Source organism: Corapipo altera, unplaced genomic scaffold (genome assembly GCF_003945725.1).
Source record: "Corapipo altera isolate COAL_440 unplaced genomic scaffold, ASM394572v1 98, whole genome shotgun sequence".
NCBI classification, from domain to species: domain Eukaryota; kingdom Metazoa; phylum Chordata; class Aves; order Passeriformes; family Pipridae; genus Corapipo; species Corapipo altera.
In genome coordinates this window covers 3,840,743-3,855,266 of record NW_020884914.1, presented here as the reverse complement: position 1 = coordinate 3,855,266, position 14,524 = coordinate 3,840,743, and the positions used below count along the sequence as shown (strand labels likewise).

At 39.6% G+C, this 14,524-nt stretch overlaps 1 protein-coding gene across 2 annotated transcripts; it reads left to right on the top strand.

Annotated features, from left to right (window-relative positions):
• Positions 1-1,738: 1,738 nt before the first annotated feature.
• METTL22 (methyltransferase like 22) lies at positions 1,739-13,542 on the top strand. Of its 2 annotated transcripts, none has more exons than XM_027655013.1 (11): positions 1,739-1,799; positions 3,503-3,847; positions 6,160-6,510; positions 6,860-6,900; positions 6,986-7,130; positions 7,587-7,658; positions 8,280-8,333; positions 9,065-9,145; positions 9,933-10,035; positions 10,819-10,987; positions 12,523-13,542. In XM_027655013.1, the coding sequence occupies exons 2-11, from the start codon at positions 3,718-3,720 to the stop codon at positions 12,556-12,558; spliced, it is 1,182 nt and encodes a 393-aa protein (XP_027510814.1). In that variant the 5' UTR covers positions 1,739-1,799; positions 3,503-3,717; the 3' UTR covers positions 12,559-13,542. The 2 variants fall into 2 exon arrangements, with proteins under 2 accessions (XP_027510814.1, XP_027510813.1); XM_027655012.1 differs by lacking the exon at positions 1,739-1,799 and adding an exon at positions 1,884-2,030.
• Positions 13,543-14,524: the final 982 nt, after the last annotated feature.

Genomic DNA, 14,524 nt, shown 5'->3' with positions numbered 1-14,524 from the left:
TTCAGGGATGCCCTACTGCACAGTACAAGAGCAAGGATGTGGTGGTGTATTAATTCATCTGTTATTCCTGTCTGCTTAGAATCAGCTATGTTCTCTTATCTAATCTTAAGGAATTCGATTTTTCCCTGGGATACATATTTTTCAGGATTGTCTGTATAGTTTTCTGAGCCTCCTGCAGCAGTGCTGGTATTCAAGAACTGTCTAACAATACCCTTTGGGCCATGGGACTGTGGGAAAACCATGTGGAAAGGAGTAATTTAACTCCTCTAATACCTGGTATGATGTGACTAAGGGATACTCTTGAGTTGCTTTCTTTAAGCAAATTGACAGTTCACATGGCTGTGGGGAAGATAGGAAATGTAGCTGAGGTGCATCCTTTAAAAAAAAAGAGGTAGGTGTCCGGAATTTGCTGCCAAAGCCCTCTTGTGTGTAGTACAGAAACTGCATCTCCCTAAACAACTATCATTATCACCCACATTACAATGCCTGCAGCCGGACCGGCTCCTTTATGACCTTCTGCAGCCACAAGATGTTCCTGCTTTGCCTAATAATTATGCATATTGTGAAACTACGTAGCAGCATTTTGTAGAAAAGAAATTATGGCAGCTCCATTTCTCACATAATGTACCTTTGTGTTCAAAAGCTCCCGTGTAGTGCAGTGAAACACTCACCCTTTAGCTCCTCTAGCAATACTTAGTCTGTGTGCCAGTAAGTGTCTCCTGCTGCAAACAGGCAGGATTTTCCAACAAATAAAAACTGCTTTTCCCGCAGATTGTTAGCACTTTACAGCAATGGGAACATGCCAGCAGAGAGAGACTGCAGTAATAATTTATGTGGCAGTGTATCACCATGGGAAGTAAAATAATGTTCTGCTCTTTCACAGGAGCCAGATAAAAGGAGAACAAATCTCCAAAGCGTTTTTTGACAGATGTTCATCCAACAGAATTCCCTACACAAACACCAAGGAGAGAACTGAATGGCTTGCTGTGTTTTCCATTCCATTGCCACTCAACACTCTTGGCTGTAAAAACAGGGAAAGATTACTTCATTCTTTTAATAATTCTTAGCCTTTGTTGAAGGATGCAGATCATGAGAAGCAGATACCCAGAAACAGATACAGACTATGCATTACATTCCATGGGGGTTTTCGAACACTGACTCTTTAATTCTTCCTTCCCCACAAGCATCTATTTAAGAAAAATACAAGCATCATCTGTAGCAAAGGTCCAAAATGTAGATAGTAACTCCGTGAGTTAGACAAATTCCTGTTATTAAATCCTTCCAAAGCACTCTGGTTATGGTGCTTCTGCTCAACACCTAACTCAGTCTTCTGTTCATTTCACCTAATTAAAAACTGCAGAATTAAGCAACTACCCCAAAACAAGTGAGTACATACTGCTGCTGCTCCAGCTAATCTTACGGCGATAGTAGAATTCTGACATTATCTGGACTAAGGAAGAAACGCCTATTTGCCTCCGCAGAGTGTTCTTCCATTTTTGCTTTCGAGCCATTTAGATGTTTTTGCACGGAAAACGCGACACGGCGAGAGATGCTAAAACCAATCAATAAAGGAACGCGATAAGGAACGTGGGTTCAAACCGCGGAAACCACTCCTGCGGAACCTTTAGCGCAAGGCTGCTGGCGCTGAGTTGTTTTTTTTCACCCGGGTTTCGCGGGTAACTCTCCGATTAAGAACCCCCCCATCGCGGGAGGCACCGCCCGGGCCCGCGGGGGCCGCCGGGCAGCGGCGTCAGCGGAAGGGGCGGACGGAGCCGCTGCCGCGGCAGCGACCGAGGGAGGTGCTGGTAGAGCCGGGAGAGGTGGGATCTGCCCGCGGAGGGGACACGGGACAGGCGGGACCTGTCCCCCCACAGCCCGGGTCCGGAGGAGCGGGAGCCCGGCGCGTCCCCGGCGGCGGGAGCGCTGCGGTCTGTGCCCCGCGGCAGCTCCTGCGCCGGGTCCCGCGGGCAAAGGGCGGCTCGGGAGGGGGAGCGGGTCTTGCAGAGGTTGATAGAGCTACATAACTGCAGGTACAGAGGCTGCCTGTAAAGCTCGGAGCGTTTTAAGCGTGTGTATGTGTGTCCAGCAGAGAGCGAAGTTGGTCAAGGGTCAGGAGCATCTCTCTTAGGAGCGGGGCCTCTTCAGCCTGGAGAAGGGGTGTCTGAGAGGCGACCTTAGGAATGTCTGTCAGTGTCTGAAGGGTGGGTGTCAAAGGATGGACCAGGTGTCTAATAGGAGGTATCTAAGGTGAAGGGAGCTGTCAGAGGATGGACCAGACTCTGCTCGGTGGTGCTGAGCAATAGGACAGCAGGCATCGGGCAAGAACTGATGCCCAGGAAATTCCCTCTGAACATAAGGAAGAAGTTCTTTCCTGTGCAGTGACCGAGCACTGAAACAGATCACCCAGAGAGGGCGGGGAGTCTCCCTCCCTGTAGATACTTCAGAATCATCTGGATGCAAACCTGTGCCGTGTGCTCTGGGATGACGCTGCTGGAGCAGGGAGGTTGGACCAGGTGACCCACTGTGGTCCCTTCCAACCTGACCCATTCTGTGATCTTGTTCAAGAACAATCAGATAACAGAAAATTTAGCATAATCTTCCAAGGCATTAATGCCAACATAGGAAATGGCATCAGCAGTTTTTGAGGAGTGTAAGGGGTGCTCATAGCTGGTGAGACTCGAGTGTCTTTGCTGACTAAATTCATGTAGTGCTTGATGATTTGCATGTGTGATCTAAGCTTTTTCTAAGTTTTTTTAGAAACTTAGAGAACTTTTTTTACGTTTTTAAAGACACAGATTTCACTTTCAGATCTACAGTTCACGTTCCCTTTCACAAAATGTCAGGGTTCGTAGAACATAGGGAAATCAATGTCCTCTGTATTTTTCCATTCATAAGAGGTAATTCCCTTGTTCGTGGTGTGGGATAGAGGCAGCTGAGCCTTGGACATGAGGTAGCGAGGATGGTTTCAGGTGTTGGATTTTTTTTCTATGGAAGAATAAAGAGTGTCAAAGATGGGAGACATTAACTGCCCAGTTAGTGGGCGTGCATAAAGGGAACTGAATTTTCTCCAGGAAGAGCACATGCTCCTTTTATGAAGTTTGGGAGACTAACCTGTGATAACATATTTGATAATAGTGCCTGTTTCTAAGGAAATTCAGAGATTTCTATGAACAGCTTTAAGATCCCTCAAACCAGTGAAGTTGTGCATGTAAGGCCTTATTTCCTTTGAAGACCTTGATTTAGGACTCATGGCAACATTTGCTTTTTTGGGGGGAAGTTGTTTTTAACACAAATTAGCAGTTCTTCCTAAAATATACAGTGTCTGCCACTGCACTGCTAAGAGTTATGTATTGGTGATTCTTTGGAGCACAGTAAAAGGGAGCACTGGACCATTGCAGCTTTATTGGACAGTGTAATCTGATTTTTATCTTCTGAAAAACTGCTGGAGCAATGTTCAAACAGTGTCAGGAGATCACTAAAAGCTGCCTGTGTTTGGTTTTAGGTTGAATATCCTGATGAGCAACTTGCTGTCTTACTGGAGCATGGAGCTGGCACGATCACCTCTCACCTGGGGTCTCCTCAGGAATGCTGTGAGGTTACCTGGCTGAGCAAAGCTGTTCCTGGATGCCTGTTAACAGAAGAGTGTCAAATCCCTCGGTGACAGCACTACACAGGGGACTGTATGGGCTGTGTTGATGTTCCTCTCAGCAGCACATCATGGTAGATGTAACAGAGAAGGAGATGGATAACCCCACGTTCAGGAGTGACACTGTGCTATCTGATGTTCACCTGCACTGCCCAAACAAAAGACACCTCATGGTACGACTGAATGCAGTTGGACAGCCAGGTAGGGTTATGCTTAGACTGGTGGAGCTGTATTTTAACTGTACTCATGTCTTCATAATGGTCAAATCCTCCTTTGAGTGGTTGATATTAATAATTACATATTTTAAGCCAAATCACCTCATACTGAGTCCTTAAGAAGAGTGCTGGCTAAATTCTCCTCATGAAATTAACTCCAGAAATGAAAACAATGTAGAATTTGTAGACAGCCTATCTTAACAAATACTTTCTGAGAAGAAGTAAGCAAATTAACTTGCTTGCAGATTTAATTTTATTTATTTATTTGTTCATTGAGCTATAATGTCAATATAACACTTCAGGAATCATGATAAAAAGTTGGGATGTTTCTTATATATAAATGTGGGGGTATCCCTGGGGTAATTTAAGCGTAAAGTAAAAATTATCAGTAATTAATTTATTAATTTAATAAAGTCTTTATGTGACAATTTACTATCTGTTCCAGGGGAGCTTAACAGCTTTGTTTGGGGCGTTTTGTGGGGTTTTTTGTTTGTTTGTTTTTAAAAACTGTCAAAAAGAAGACTCAGAATAGCAATGGCTTTGACTGACACAGAATTTGAAGAGTCAAGGCTGTAGTGGAATGAGTTGGCAAATGCCCCTGGCTGATTGCCAGCTTGTAGGTTGCTATAAAGTTGTCAAGGAAAGTGACCTTAAAGCTGCTGGTAAAATGTTCTGTAGAAAAGTCCTGCTGTGACAGAAGTGTTAATTGTTTCTTCAAACTGAGTTGTGACATAAAAAGTGTAACTTTTGCAGCTGTTCTGGCACATGACAGGGTTAAAAGTGATAAAAGTAGGCCTGTCAAAAGCCTGACAAAGAAGTGAATAATAATTTTGACCCTGATGAGGTCTAAACCAGGCAATCAATGCTGTGGTGTGTCTTCATGCTGTTTGACATTTGTTTGCTGTGATTTTGCTCCATGCAAAGAACCTTTCAACAGAATGAAATGACAGCATCTTCTACCTACTCTGAATGAGCTTGGTCTGGGAAATTCCTCTCATTATTGAGACAAGAATTGGGTTGTGGTGTGACAGCTTTTACTCTAACAAATACAAGGACAACCTACCACTGCCATTCTGCTGTATTTTAGGGAAGTTTATGGGGTTTAGGCTCTTCTCCTTTGTGTCAGTTTTCCCTTAAAACTTTTGAATGCCATAGAACATGCAGAGGATCAGAATGGGCTTGGAGAACAAAAGTATTTCCTTCATTGATTGCATCCTCTAAGTTGCTAAATACCCAGAACAGTTTAATCTGGCCATCATGCAAACAGTAGATGAGTTTAAAAATCTCTCATGCTGGGACAGGCAATGAAGATTTTATCATATCTAGTGAAAATGGTCTTCCTAGAGAGAAACTTTGGTCAGATTACAGCAGACCAGCTTTGAATGTCTTGCGTGCTTCCTAAAGAAACTGGAACAGAACTCCATAAATTGTGAAATTTTCAAAAGCAGGGGTGGCAAGCACTTTATTTCTTCCCTTTTGTTGTGAATGAACATAGATGGAAGGGCTATGGAACGTTTTTTCTTCCTCGTGTGTGGTATTCAGACAGTACAGATTCCTGTAATTAAAATTACAAGGTCCATGTTCTGATAACTTAAAATTTTAATAGACAGTGATGTCACTGGGTGATTGTTGCAAAATATTTTTTGATTATTTGGTTATTGAGAACAATGGCTTAAGTCATCAGCTTGAAGACTTTTAAAACAGTTATTAAGGTGTCAGCATGTTCTGGCTTTCTCAAGGGTCTCCTGTGCACTTATTTCTGCTCTCTCATACTGAGCCAGTTTCAAGGCTTCAAGTTGCTTGAATTCCTAAAGACTTTTAAAACAGTAAAAAAAAACCAAACCTACTTGCTTTTTACTAGAACACTCTTGTTTCTTACAACACAGGGATCTTGACCAGAAAAAACCAAATTCTAACTTCTATTAATTCTGCTTTCAACTTGATTTGAACTTGTCTGAACAGAAGAACTTTTGGAGCATGTAAGAAACCATCTCTTCTGCCAGTTGTTCAAATAAGTGTTACTAAATCAGATTAAAGTGTCTGTGGTGACTGCAGAGATGCTGAGTCAGCCAGTAGACTGTGGAAATGCCTCATTTATTTCTACTGACAGAACTTAATAACAGAAGTAGTTCTTCATTGCAAATAGAACTATATTTCAAGTTATGTGTGTAGTTTTTTAACACCTAGATTTTTAATATGTGAAACACATACCAGAATTTCATTCATGTGGAAATCGTGCATAGATTCTGTCTTATCTGGTGTTTAACTTTCCCTCCCTGCCCCACTGTGTTCTTACAGTATTCCTGTCATATTTCAAATTCCTTTGGAACACAGAAGATTTGGCATCTGAGAAACACGTGGAAGAAGTTACAACGGGAAGAGAACAGCAGTACAGAGGTGGAGATGAACTGTGTGACAAGGACAGGAGTAACCTGAAAAAGGAAAGTGAATTAAATAGTGAAGGAGTAGAAGCTCTGCTGGATGGTGATGGAGACTTGGAAGTGGTCAGAAGGCCTCGAAGTGCCTCTGGTTTAGAAGCAGAGGATCTTTTGAGGGATATAGTGTGCCCTGTAATTCTGATGAAAGGGAGAGAAGATGCTTTTGAAGATGAAGAGCGAGAATGCACCTGCAGTGATGTTGTTAAAATAGGTAAATAATATGTTTGTGTAAAACAAAAATAGGTTTTCCTTAGAAATGGAATAGCAGTTGTTCAGTGAAAAAAGATAATAATCATGATACTGTGATTTTGCAAATGTTTTTACATTTAGCTTTTTTCCTCTAGAAGTGATTGGGGCAGTTGTATATATACCATGGGAAACTCAGTGCTCCTTAGTTAGATTTGGGGTTTGGCTTTATCTGCCATTATTATGTAGAGTGAAGGGTGTTGAGTTCTATATTTGAAAGAGAAGCATGACTTGAGTTTCAAACTTGCCACTATGGAACTTGATTGGAACAACATTTTGAGATAATTATTTCTGCTCTGCTTTCATTTCCACAGAACATACTATGGCAACCCCCTTAGAAGATGTTGGTAAACAAGTATGTGTTCTGCCTTGGACTATCTTGCTGTTCATGGGTGGTGCTTCAGAGTTTACTGAGTTTTAACTGCTGCTCTTCTCCCCAGGTCTGGCGTGCAGCCTTTCTTCTTGCTGATTACATCCTGTTTAAACGGGACACATTCAGATGTTGCTCAGTGCTTGAGCTTGGAGGTGGCACTGGAATTACAAGCATTATCATGGGAACAGTTGCCAAGAGAGTTTATTGCACAGGTAAGGCAGTTATTTTCAGTTAAATATTTTCATAGAACTTCACAAAGAGCAGTGCTTTTACACTCATATGTTCAGTTTTAGTTAATAATTTTATTAATGTGTATCAAGTTGTGTTGATACACATTATCAACTTTCTCAAGGGTTGAGAAAACAGCACTACTTTTAAGCACAAGGGTTTAAAAGCAAGATATGTTGCTGTGAACTCAAGATAGATCCCTCTCCTACCTGTTTTAATCTGGACACACTAACTTCTTTCTTCAAGGGTGCCTCAGAGCTTAGTACTGAAATACAGAAGGAAGGGGAGGATACAAGGGAAGCAATCCTCAGTGGATAGAGTTGCTCTGAATTGTCCTTAATCTCATCAGAGAAACTTCAACTATTACTCTGAGAGGTCAAGGGCATACCCACCCCATAGCGAATATTCTTATTTTTAATTACATTATCACTGTTTTCCAGATGTTGGTGAAGATCTTCTGGCCATGTGTGAGCAAAATGTTGCATTAAACAAACACCTGGTGGAGCCAGGAGGTAAGTGCTGTATAGTCAGTGGTTGTGCAATTGCCTATACATGAACTGCTTTGGGATGAGACAGCACAGTCACTGCCTACCCAGCACATCCACATGTGCAGGTGTGGTTTTGTCTTGGTTTAAAGTGACTTATTTGGTAAGAAAGATGCAAGATATCTCTGTGTGGTCCATAGTGGGACAGCTTCCTTTTGAGAAGAGCAAAATACTTACCTCTGGGCATCATTTTAGACCAACTGTGGTTCCTGGACAGTCACAGTGTGAGTTGCTCTGAGGTCCTTGGGAGCATCACAGAAGTGCAGGTGCCAGGGGTCACATAAACAGGGTGTAAATGGCAGAGGTAGAACTCTGGAAAGAAGTATTTTGTGGGTGAGACTTGTCAAAGAGAACAGAGGTTGTCTTTCTGATCTTTCATTCTGTTCTCTCGAGAGTGGGTAACTGGGTTTGATTTAATGGTTGGGTTTTGATTTAAAGCAAATGATTTGAAGTTCAACTTCACTTGTTTCATATGTCCTCGTAATAGATCTTCATCATTTGTTTCAGTACAGGTTTTGGCTGTTTACTTTTGCTCAGGTACTCTCTCAAAGGCCATTTGTGACTGATGTGATCTTTCTTCACCCACAGGAGGGGAAGTTAAAGTGAAAGAACTGGACTGGCTGAAAGATGAATTCTGCACTGGTAAGTGGTTACAATGGGTCTTTTCAGATAGGGCTTGGTGTTCTGTTTTTGTGGGTTTTTTTCTCTTCAGAGCCATCAAGAAAAGCTCATTTCAGTGTTTATAAAGTGAGTCCTCCAGCACACAGGCCTCTGGAAAAATAGTTGAAAGTACACCTAGTTGAAAGTACACACCAAGCTGAATTTGATGTAATGCATCTAAAAAAATAGAGCAACTATTCAAGCAAGTAGAAACATCCTTTACACATTCAAAAGCCTCTCTTGGACCTCAAAAAAAAAAAATTCTGGTTAATGGAAGTATCTAATACTGCAAGTTGAAAAGGCTTTATGTTTTTTAGACTTTCAAATAAAGCTTCTTTTTAACAAAGTCTAAACTTTAAAAAGCATGATGAAGTAGTAAACTTAGTCAACACTTATGCAAAGGTACATTTGGGTTTTTATTTAAAGATGTACTTACTTCAATGTAGTTAAATCTGTGACCTTGCTACAGGGTAGTAATTGGTTGTAAATTCTGAAGTGTAAATTCTGTGCTTGCCAGTCAGCCTTGGGAGGGTTGGAATCCACAGAGAAAGCAGAACACTGCAGGGAATTTCAGAGAATTACCAGAGGGAGGGTTTGGTTTCCTTTCACTGCTGTTCTCTGAAGTAGCAGATGTCCACAGGAGTTAAGAAGTTTCTTTTCTCAAGCATCTGAGACATTTAATCACATACACAAAGCCATATTCTTTCTTACAGATCCTGAAGTTCCTTACAGCTGGTCTGAAGAAGAGATTGCTGATTTGCATGATCACTGTTCTGTGATAATGGCAGCTGATGGTAGGAAAATATAAACAGTGACCTTTTCAATCAAACACTCGGGCCTTATGAGTAATGATTTAAACGTACCTAATTTGCTTTTAAAATCTAATAGGTCAGATCCTTACCTAATTTGTCAAATCTCTGCCTTAAGTGTTCCTGCCTGTATTTTTCTTTTCTATAAAACTGTATTTACTTTCTGTCTTAACAATGGGAGAACAGATGTTGCAAACTACTTTCCTTTGGTGTGGTAATTATTCGTGACTAAATAAATTACTCAACATAATCACAGGTAAGTGAATTTGACTTTCAGAAGTCCTGTGTTGTCTTACCATTGTGTAGTATCAGATAAATACTGTGAAATAATGATAAATAGGTGGTTAGACCAAGATTTTCCGTAATGTGAAGAATAGTTTCAGATGCTGCACTTCCCCATAGAGTCTATGCCTTTGGTTTGGTTTTTTGTAAGAAATGAGGTCCTGTGTGCTGTGATATCTTGTGTTCTTTAGCTCTGCAGTAAGATTATTTACAGGCTGAGAAAAATCTTGTTAAAGTTTTGTAAGTTGTCTGAAAGTGATTCCCACTGATACAAGAGAACACTTAAAGAAAGCTTGGCATAAATAGCAGCAGTGAATACTGTCACAGGGTCAGTTATTGCCAATAAAAACATACTTCAGCACTTAGTTAAATAGTGACTTGATTGATTAGAATGATCAAACTAAGGCCTGTTTTTGTTTCATACCTGAAACTTAAGTAAACAATAAACTTCAATGTGCATATTCTATGCTGTTAATCTTTTTTCTTGTAGTGTTCTATGATGATGACCTGACAGATGCCTTGTTCAGAACGTTGCATAGAATCACACACAACTTGAGAAATTCTTGCACAGTTTACTTGGCATTGGAAAAGAGGTAAGTGTTACCAAGAACTTAAAATAAAAAGCACTAAAAACGTTGCATGCTTTCTTTATTTGGAAGAAACATCTGTTTTAGTTGAAGGTTGGCTTCTAATTTTCACTGCATCAGTTGATGCCAGTGTAGGCTCAGGACAAGCATTTATTTTTATGCATGCTTAATTTTTATCAGTTCAGAATCTGAGTTTTACAAGAGTTTGGCTTTTGTTGTCCTGCCTTTGTCTTGTATGGGATAATGTCTGTGCAAATAAAGATAAATAGGTGGCTAGACTGATGTATTCTATAGTACCTGACAACATTTGTTATATATTTTTGAGATCGTGGAGTGGAATGAAGGGGCTTAGAATGAGGATATATATTTCCCAACTTTAGTGCCTCTGGAACAATTTCCCTTGCTTTCTTTGAAGGAATCATTGAATGCTTTTATTTGTTGGAGTCCATTCATAAACTAATATACAAATAGGCTTTGCTTAAATCTCTGGAGATATGTAGCAGTAGCTAGTCCTATGATGTGGTGCCAAGTGTTTGTCCAGGAAGCCAAGACAATGATTCTGTTTGGCAAAGTGCCTTAAAATCCATGCAAGGATTCATCCAAGAGTTATTGTGTATTGATGCTAACATAAGTCTTGTCAGCTTTTCAGGAATGGAGGGGTGTACATTTTTTTTGGCTGTTGAAGGGAGTTAATTATGCTGGGAAGACCCACTTAGCTGAGCAAAGTTACACACCCATTTAAGATGACAGTATAGGAGAGATGTTTTAAATTAAATATTCTCTTGCCAGGCTGAACTTCACTTTAAGACATATGGATGTTACATGTGAAGCCTACAGTCACTTTAGAAATAATCTGAATGATTTGGAGAACCTTCAAGATAGAAAAATTAAATATACTGTGGAGCCCATTAAGGCTGATTTCCGCCAGTTTCTTGTTTATGAACGAATTGAGCAGTTGGTAAGTGACATTCATGAAAATAAATATAATGTGTCAGGCTAATCATCTCAAATTAGTATTCAACTGTTGACTTGACGTGAAGTAAGAACAGGAGAATAAACATTTCTTTTATTTCCACTTAGCTTTTTGTTGGTTTAAAATGGTTCTTGTTTGTGCTTACACAATCTGAACTAGATTGACACAAGTCCAGGTTTTGGCTGGGGCAGAGTTGATTTTCTATCAGCAGCAGGAGAGTGGCTGAGACTGCACTCAGTCCCTCAAAGGATGAGAAGCTTTTACTTTGTAAAATAAAATTTTTGTGATTGACTAGAAAATCGGACCAATATCTCCTTTATTTGTTTGTGGAAGTGCTTTCATTTCATAGTTTTAGTAACTCCTTTCCCAGTTCAGGGTTCAGGAAATAATGTTCTGATATCTCTGAAGAAGTCGATTAGCTGTTAACTTCTATTACTCAGAAACATGTCAGATATACTATTTCTGGTTATCCAGTTAGCTCACAAGCACTTATGGTTCTCTTTCTCCATTTTTTTTTCAAATTATCTGCTCTTAGGAATATTATGCAGGCTGGCTAACAGCTTGCTGGCTTCCAGAATAGTCCAATCTAACAGATCTTTTCAGGGAACTTGCAGTCTTGTACAAGGATGGCAAATCAGGTACCAAGAAATAAGGTAGTCAACATACTATAGGTGTGTGTGCATGTAAGATTACAGGGGCCACAGTTACTTAATGACATTGATTTATTTTCCTTAATGCTGATATCTTCAGGCATAAAACATTCATGCAAAACTTGTTTAAAAGTTTTACAGGCGTATAAAAGTAACCTGGATTATACCTAAAAGTGTAAACTCATTCCCTGGCTATTTGAGGAAGGCTCCTGGTCCTCAAAATACATGTATTTTTAAAATGCTTATGTTTTTATTTATCATTAAGTATATTGTCACAATTCAAGATGTCCTGGTGAAGGGTATGTTATCCTCTGCTTAATAGTCTTTTGTATAGCAGACAAAGTGTATATTCATTTATTCTAAATAAATAAAGTGATCTGGTTTTGTCCTCACTGTCCAACAGACTGAGAAGGGGTTTTGTGTTTGTATAAAACCTGCATTTATGAGACCTTGATTCCTCAGTAAATTGGGTATTTGTTCAGCTGTATTTTTACCAGCATTATTGAAAGCATTTGTCAATACAGGCTAAGAAAAAGAGCAAGATTATCAATCAAAATACTGCAGAAGGTCATGCAGACCGATGAAATTATTTAAACACAAATTATCTTACACTAAATACAAATTACTTTTTTAAATCATGCTATAAGAATGAAGAAATCAATGATACTGCTCTGTTTCAAAGATAATTTGGTAGTCATTCTAGGAGATTACATAGAATGGATTTACTGTCCATCCATAGATGGATACTGTCTGTGGGTGGGAATGTAGGATATGTCTTAAAACTTGTCTTACATTGGGAATGTTGAACTTTCATAATTGCAACCTACTGATCTGAGAAAATACCTGTATGTATTTTTTCTGCTCCTACAGGAATTGTGGAAGGTCATGGCTGAACACCTAACGTGACAGGCACATGAGGAAAGAGAAGATCTTTATCTAATTATAAAGGCTATTTTGATGTTTTATTAAAAAAAGGATTTTCACACCAAGAAAAATATCTTCCTGGTGGAATTGTGTTCTCAGAAAGTATTGCAGAGTTGCTTTACTTCAAGCAAGTTTTGGGTTTGGCAGTTGTTTTCTTGGACTTGGGCACTTGGACGTGGCTTCTTTGATGTTTGTTTTACAAAACTGTTTCATGTGGATCTTCAGAGTATGTGCTGGATGCCAGACAATGGTGGTGACACCGTGACTTGCTCTTTGGGATTGATGACTTCAGTTTTAGAGTCTGACAAAGAAGTACTGAACCTTTTCCATGTGGCTGATTTGCAGATGTCATGCATTCTCCTTTTTAGTTTTCAGAACATGGACACTGTTCTCAGTCTCATCCCAGTCCCACATTATATGTATTTATGGACATTTGTGAAACAGTGTTCTGGGCAAGATTTATTTGGTTTTGATGAATTTTTTGAAGCAATTTGTTCATGAAACTTTGTCCATAATTTCCAGTTTGTCCTATCTAAATCAATCTAGTTTAGGGCCACAGTCTGAACTGAGAAGAGACAAGATGCATTTTGTTTGAGCCTCTGAAAATATTCTACAGAAGTCTTGGATCTGTGTTGTCCTGCAGGAATTTAAGCTATTCTTTCTAGCCAGGTTGAGGATGAGAAGGTACCATGTGAAATTATATGCTACAGCTCCTTAAGTGTTTGGAATTCTACCCTCAGCATATACATGTGAGGCTGGGGGGAGGAAGGTGAACAAGAATGTCTTGCCCACACAAATGGGGCCTTCAGTTTCTTAGCTTTTGGATTAAAGTACAACATGTTGATTCAATCTCTCCCGTGTCATTATTTAAACCAAAAATCTGTTTGTACTTGATGAAATCTCTCCTGTGTTATTAATGAAACCAAAAATCTGTTTGTACTTTAATAAATTTTATGTGTACTGTTATGTTTATATCACTTTCCATATGTCCAGTGTCACGGAAATCCTTGTGCCCACTGGATTCCTCAGCATTAGGAGAGTGTTCCAGCTGGAGCTGTTCCAGCCTGGGACTGGTGGGAGTGTGCAAACATTCATTAGAAGCATGTGGTTGACTTCTTGAAAGTCTGTTTTATGTTTAGTTTAGTTCATTTGGTTTAGGTCAATTATTTCATAACCTGTTTGTGTGTATGAAGACGTATTTTTTGTGTTCTTTAATGAGATGAAAGGTTATTAGATGATGATGGACAGTCCCTGTGAGTACAGTCAAAGTAAAAATTACCGAATTAACTAATTACCTTTGTTTCTTTTCAGTCTTTGTTGATGTGAAACTTTGAGAGTTGCTTTGTTGTGAATGTCTGTGTGTCATTTTGCAGTAGAAAGGAAAGTTGTTGAATATACTTGTTGGGATACATCCTTTATATTTATCATTACTGAGTGTTCTCAAGTGTAGGTGGCTATTCTTGGGCTATACTTGTAGCTCCATCTGCTGTACAACACTTTGAGTCAAAACATTTTTACAGTTTGTTAAACATCCTGTTCCTTTCTGGTTTAACAATATTGTATTTCAGAGTAACAGTTTATGTTGAATGAGTGGTTCTGCATTTCTCACCTAGACTTGCAGATGTGTGTACTGGAGATGAAGTGGAGTTTTCAGGTGGGAATTATCCTGAAAAAAAGGTGGTGTTTAATTACCTACTTTTTAACAGTAGCCTTAGGAGGCTGCCTCTAGCAGTTTGGAACATTCAGGAAACATTCTAGGAAAAAATGGATGTAACTTTGTGTGTGTGGTAGGGACTTTTCATTCATTAGAAGATCAGGACTTAAAGTGGATCTCAAAGTTTTATAGCAGCTAACTATCATGAGATTGTCTGTTCATTGACTTGACTGTTCTGTGAACTTTTACATCCACCGCTAGTCCCAGTCCTTTTCCATTTTCACCAGAGAGAGA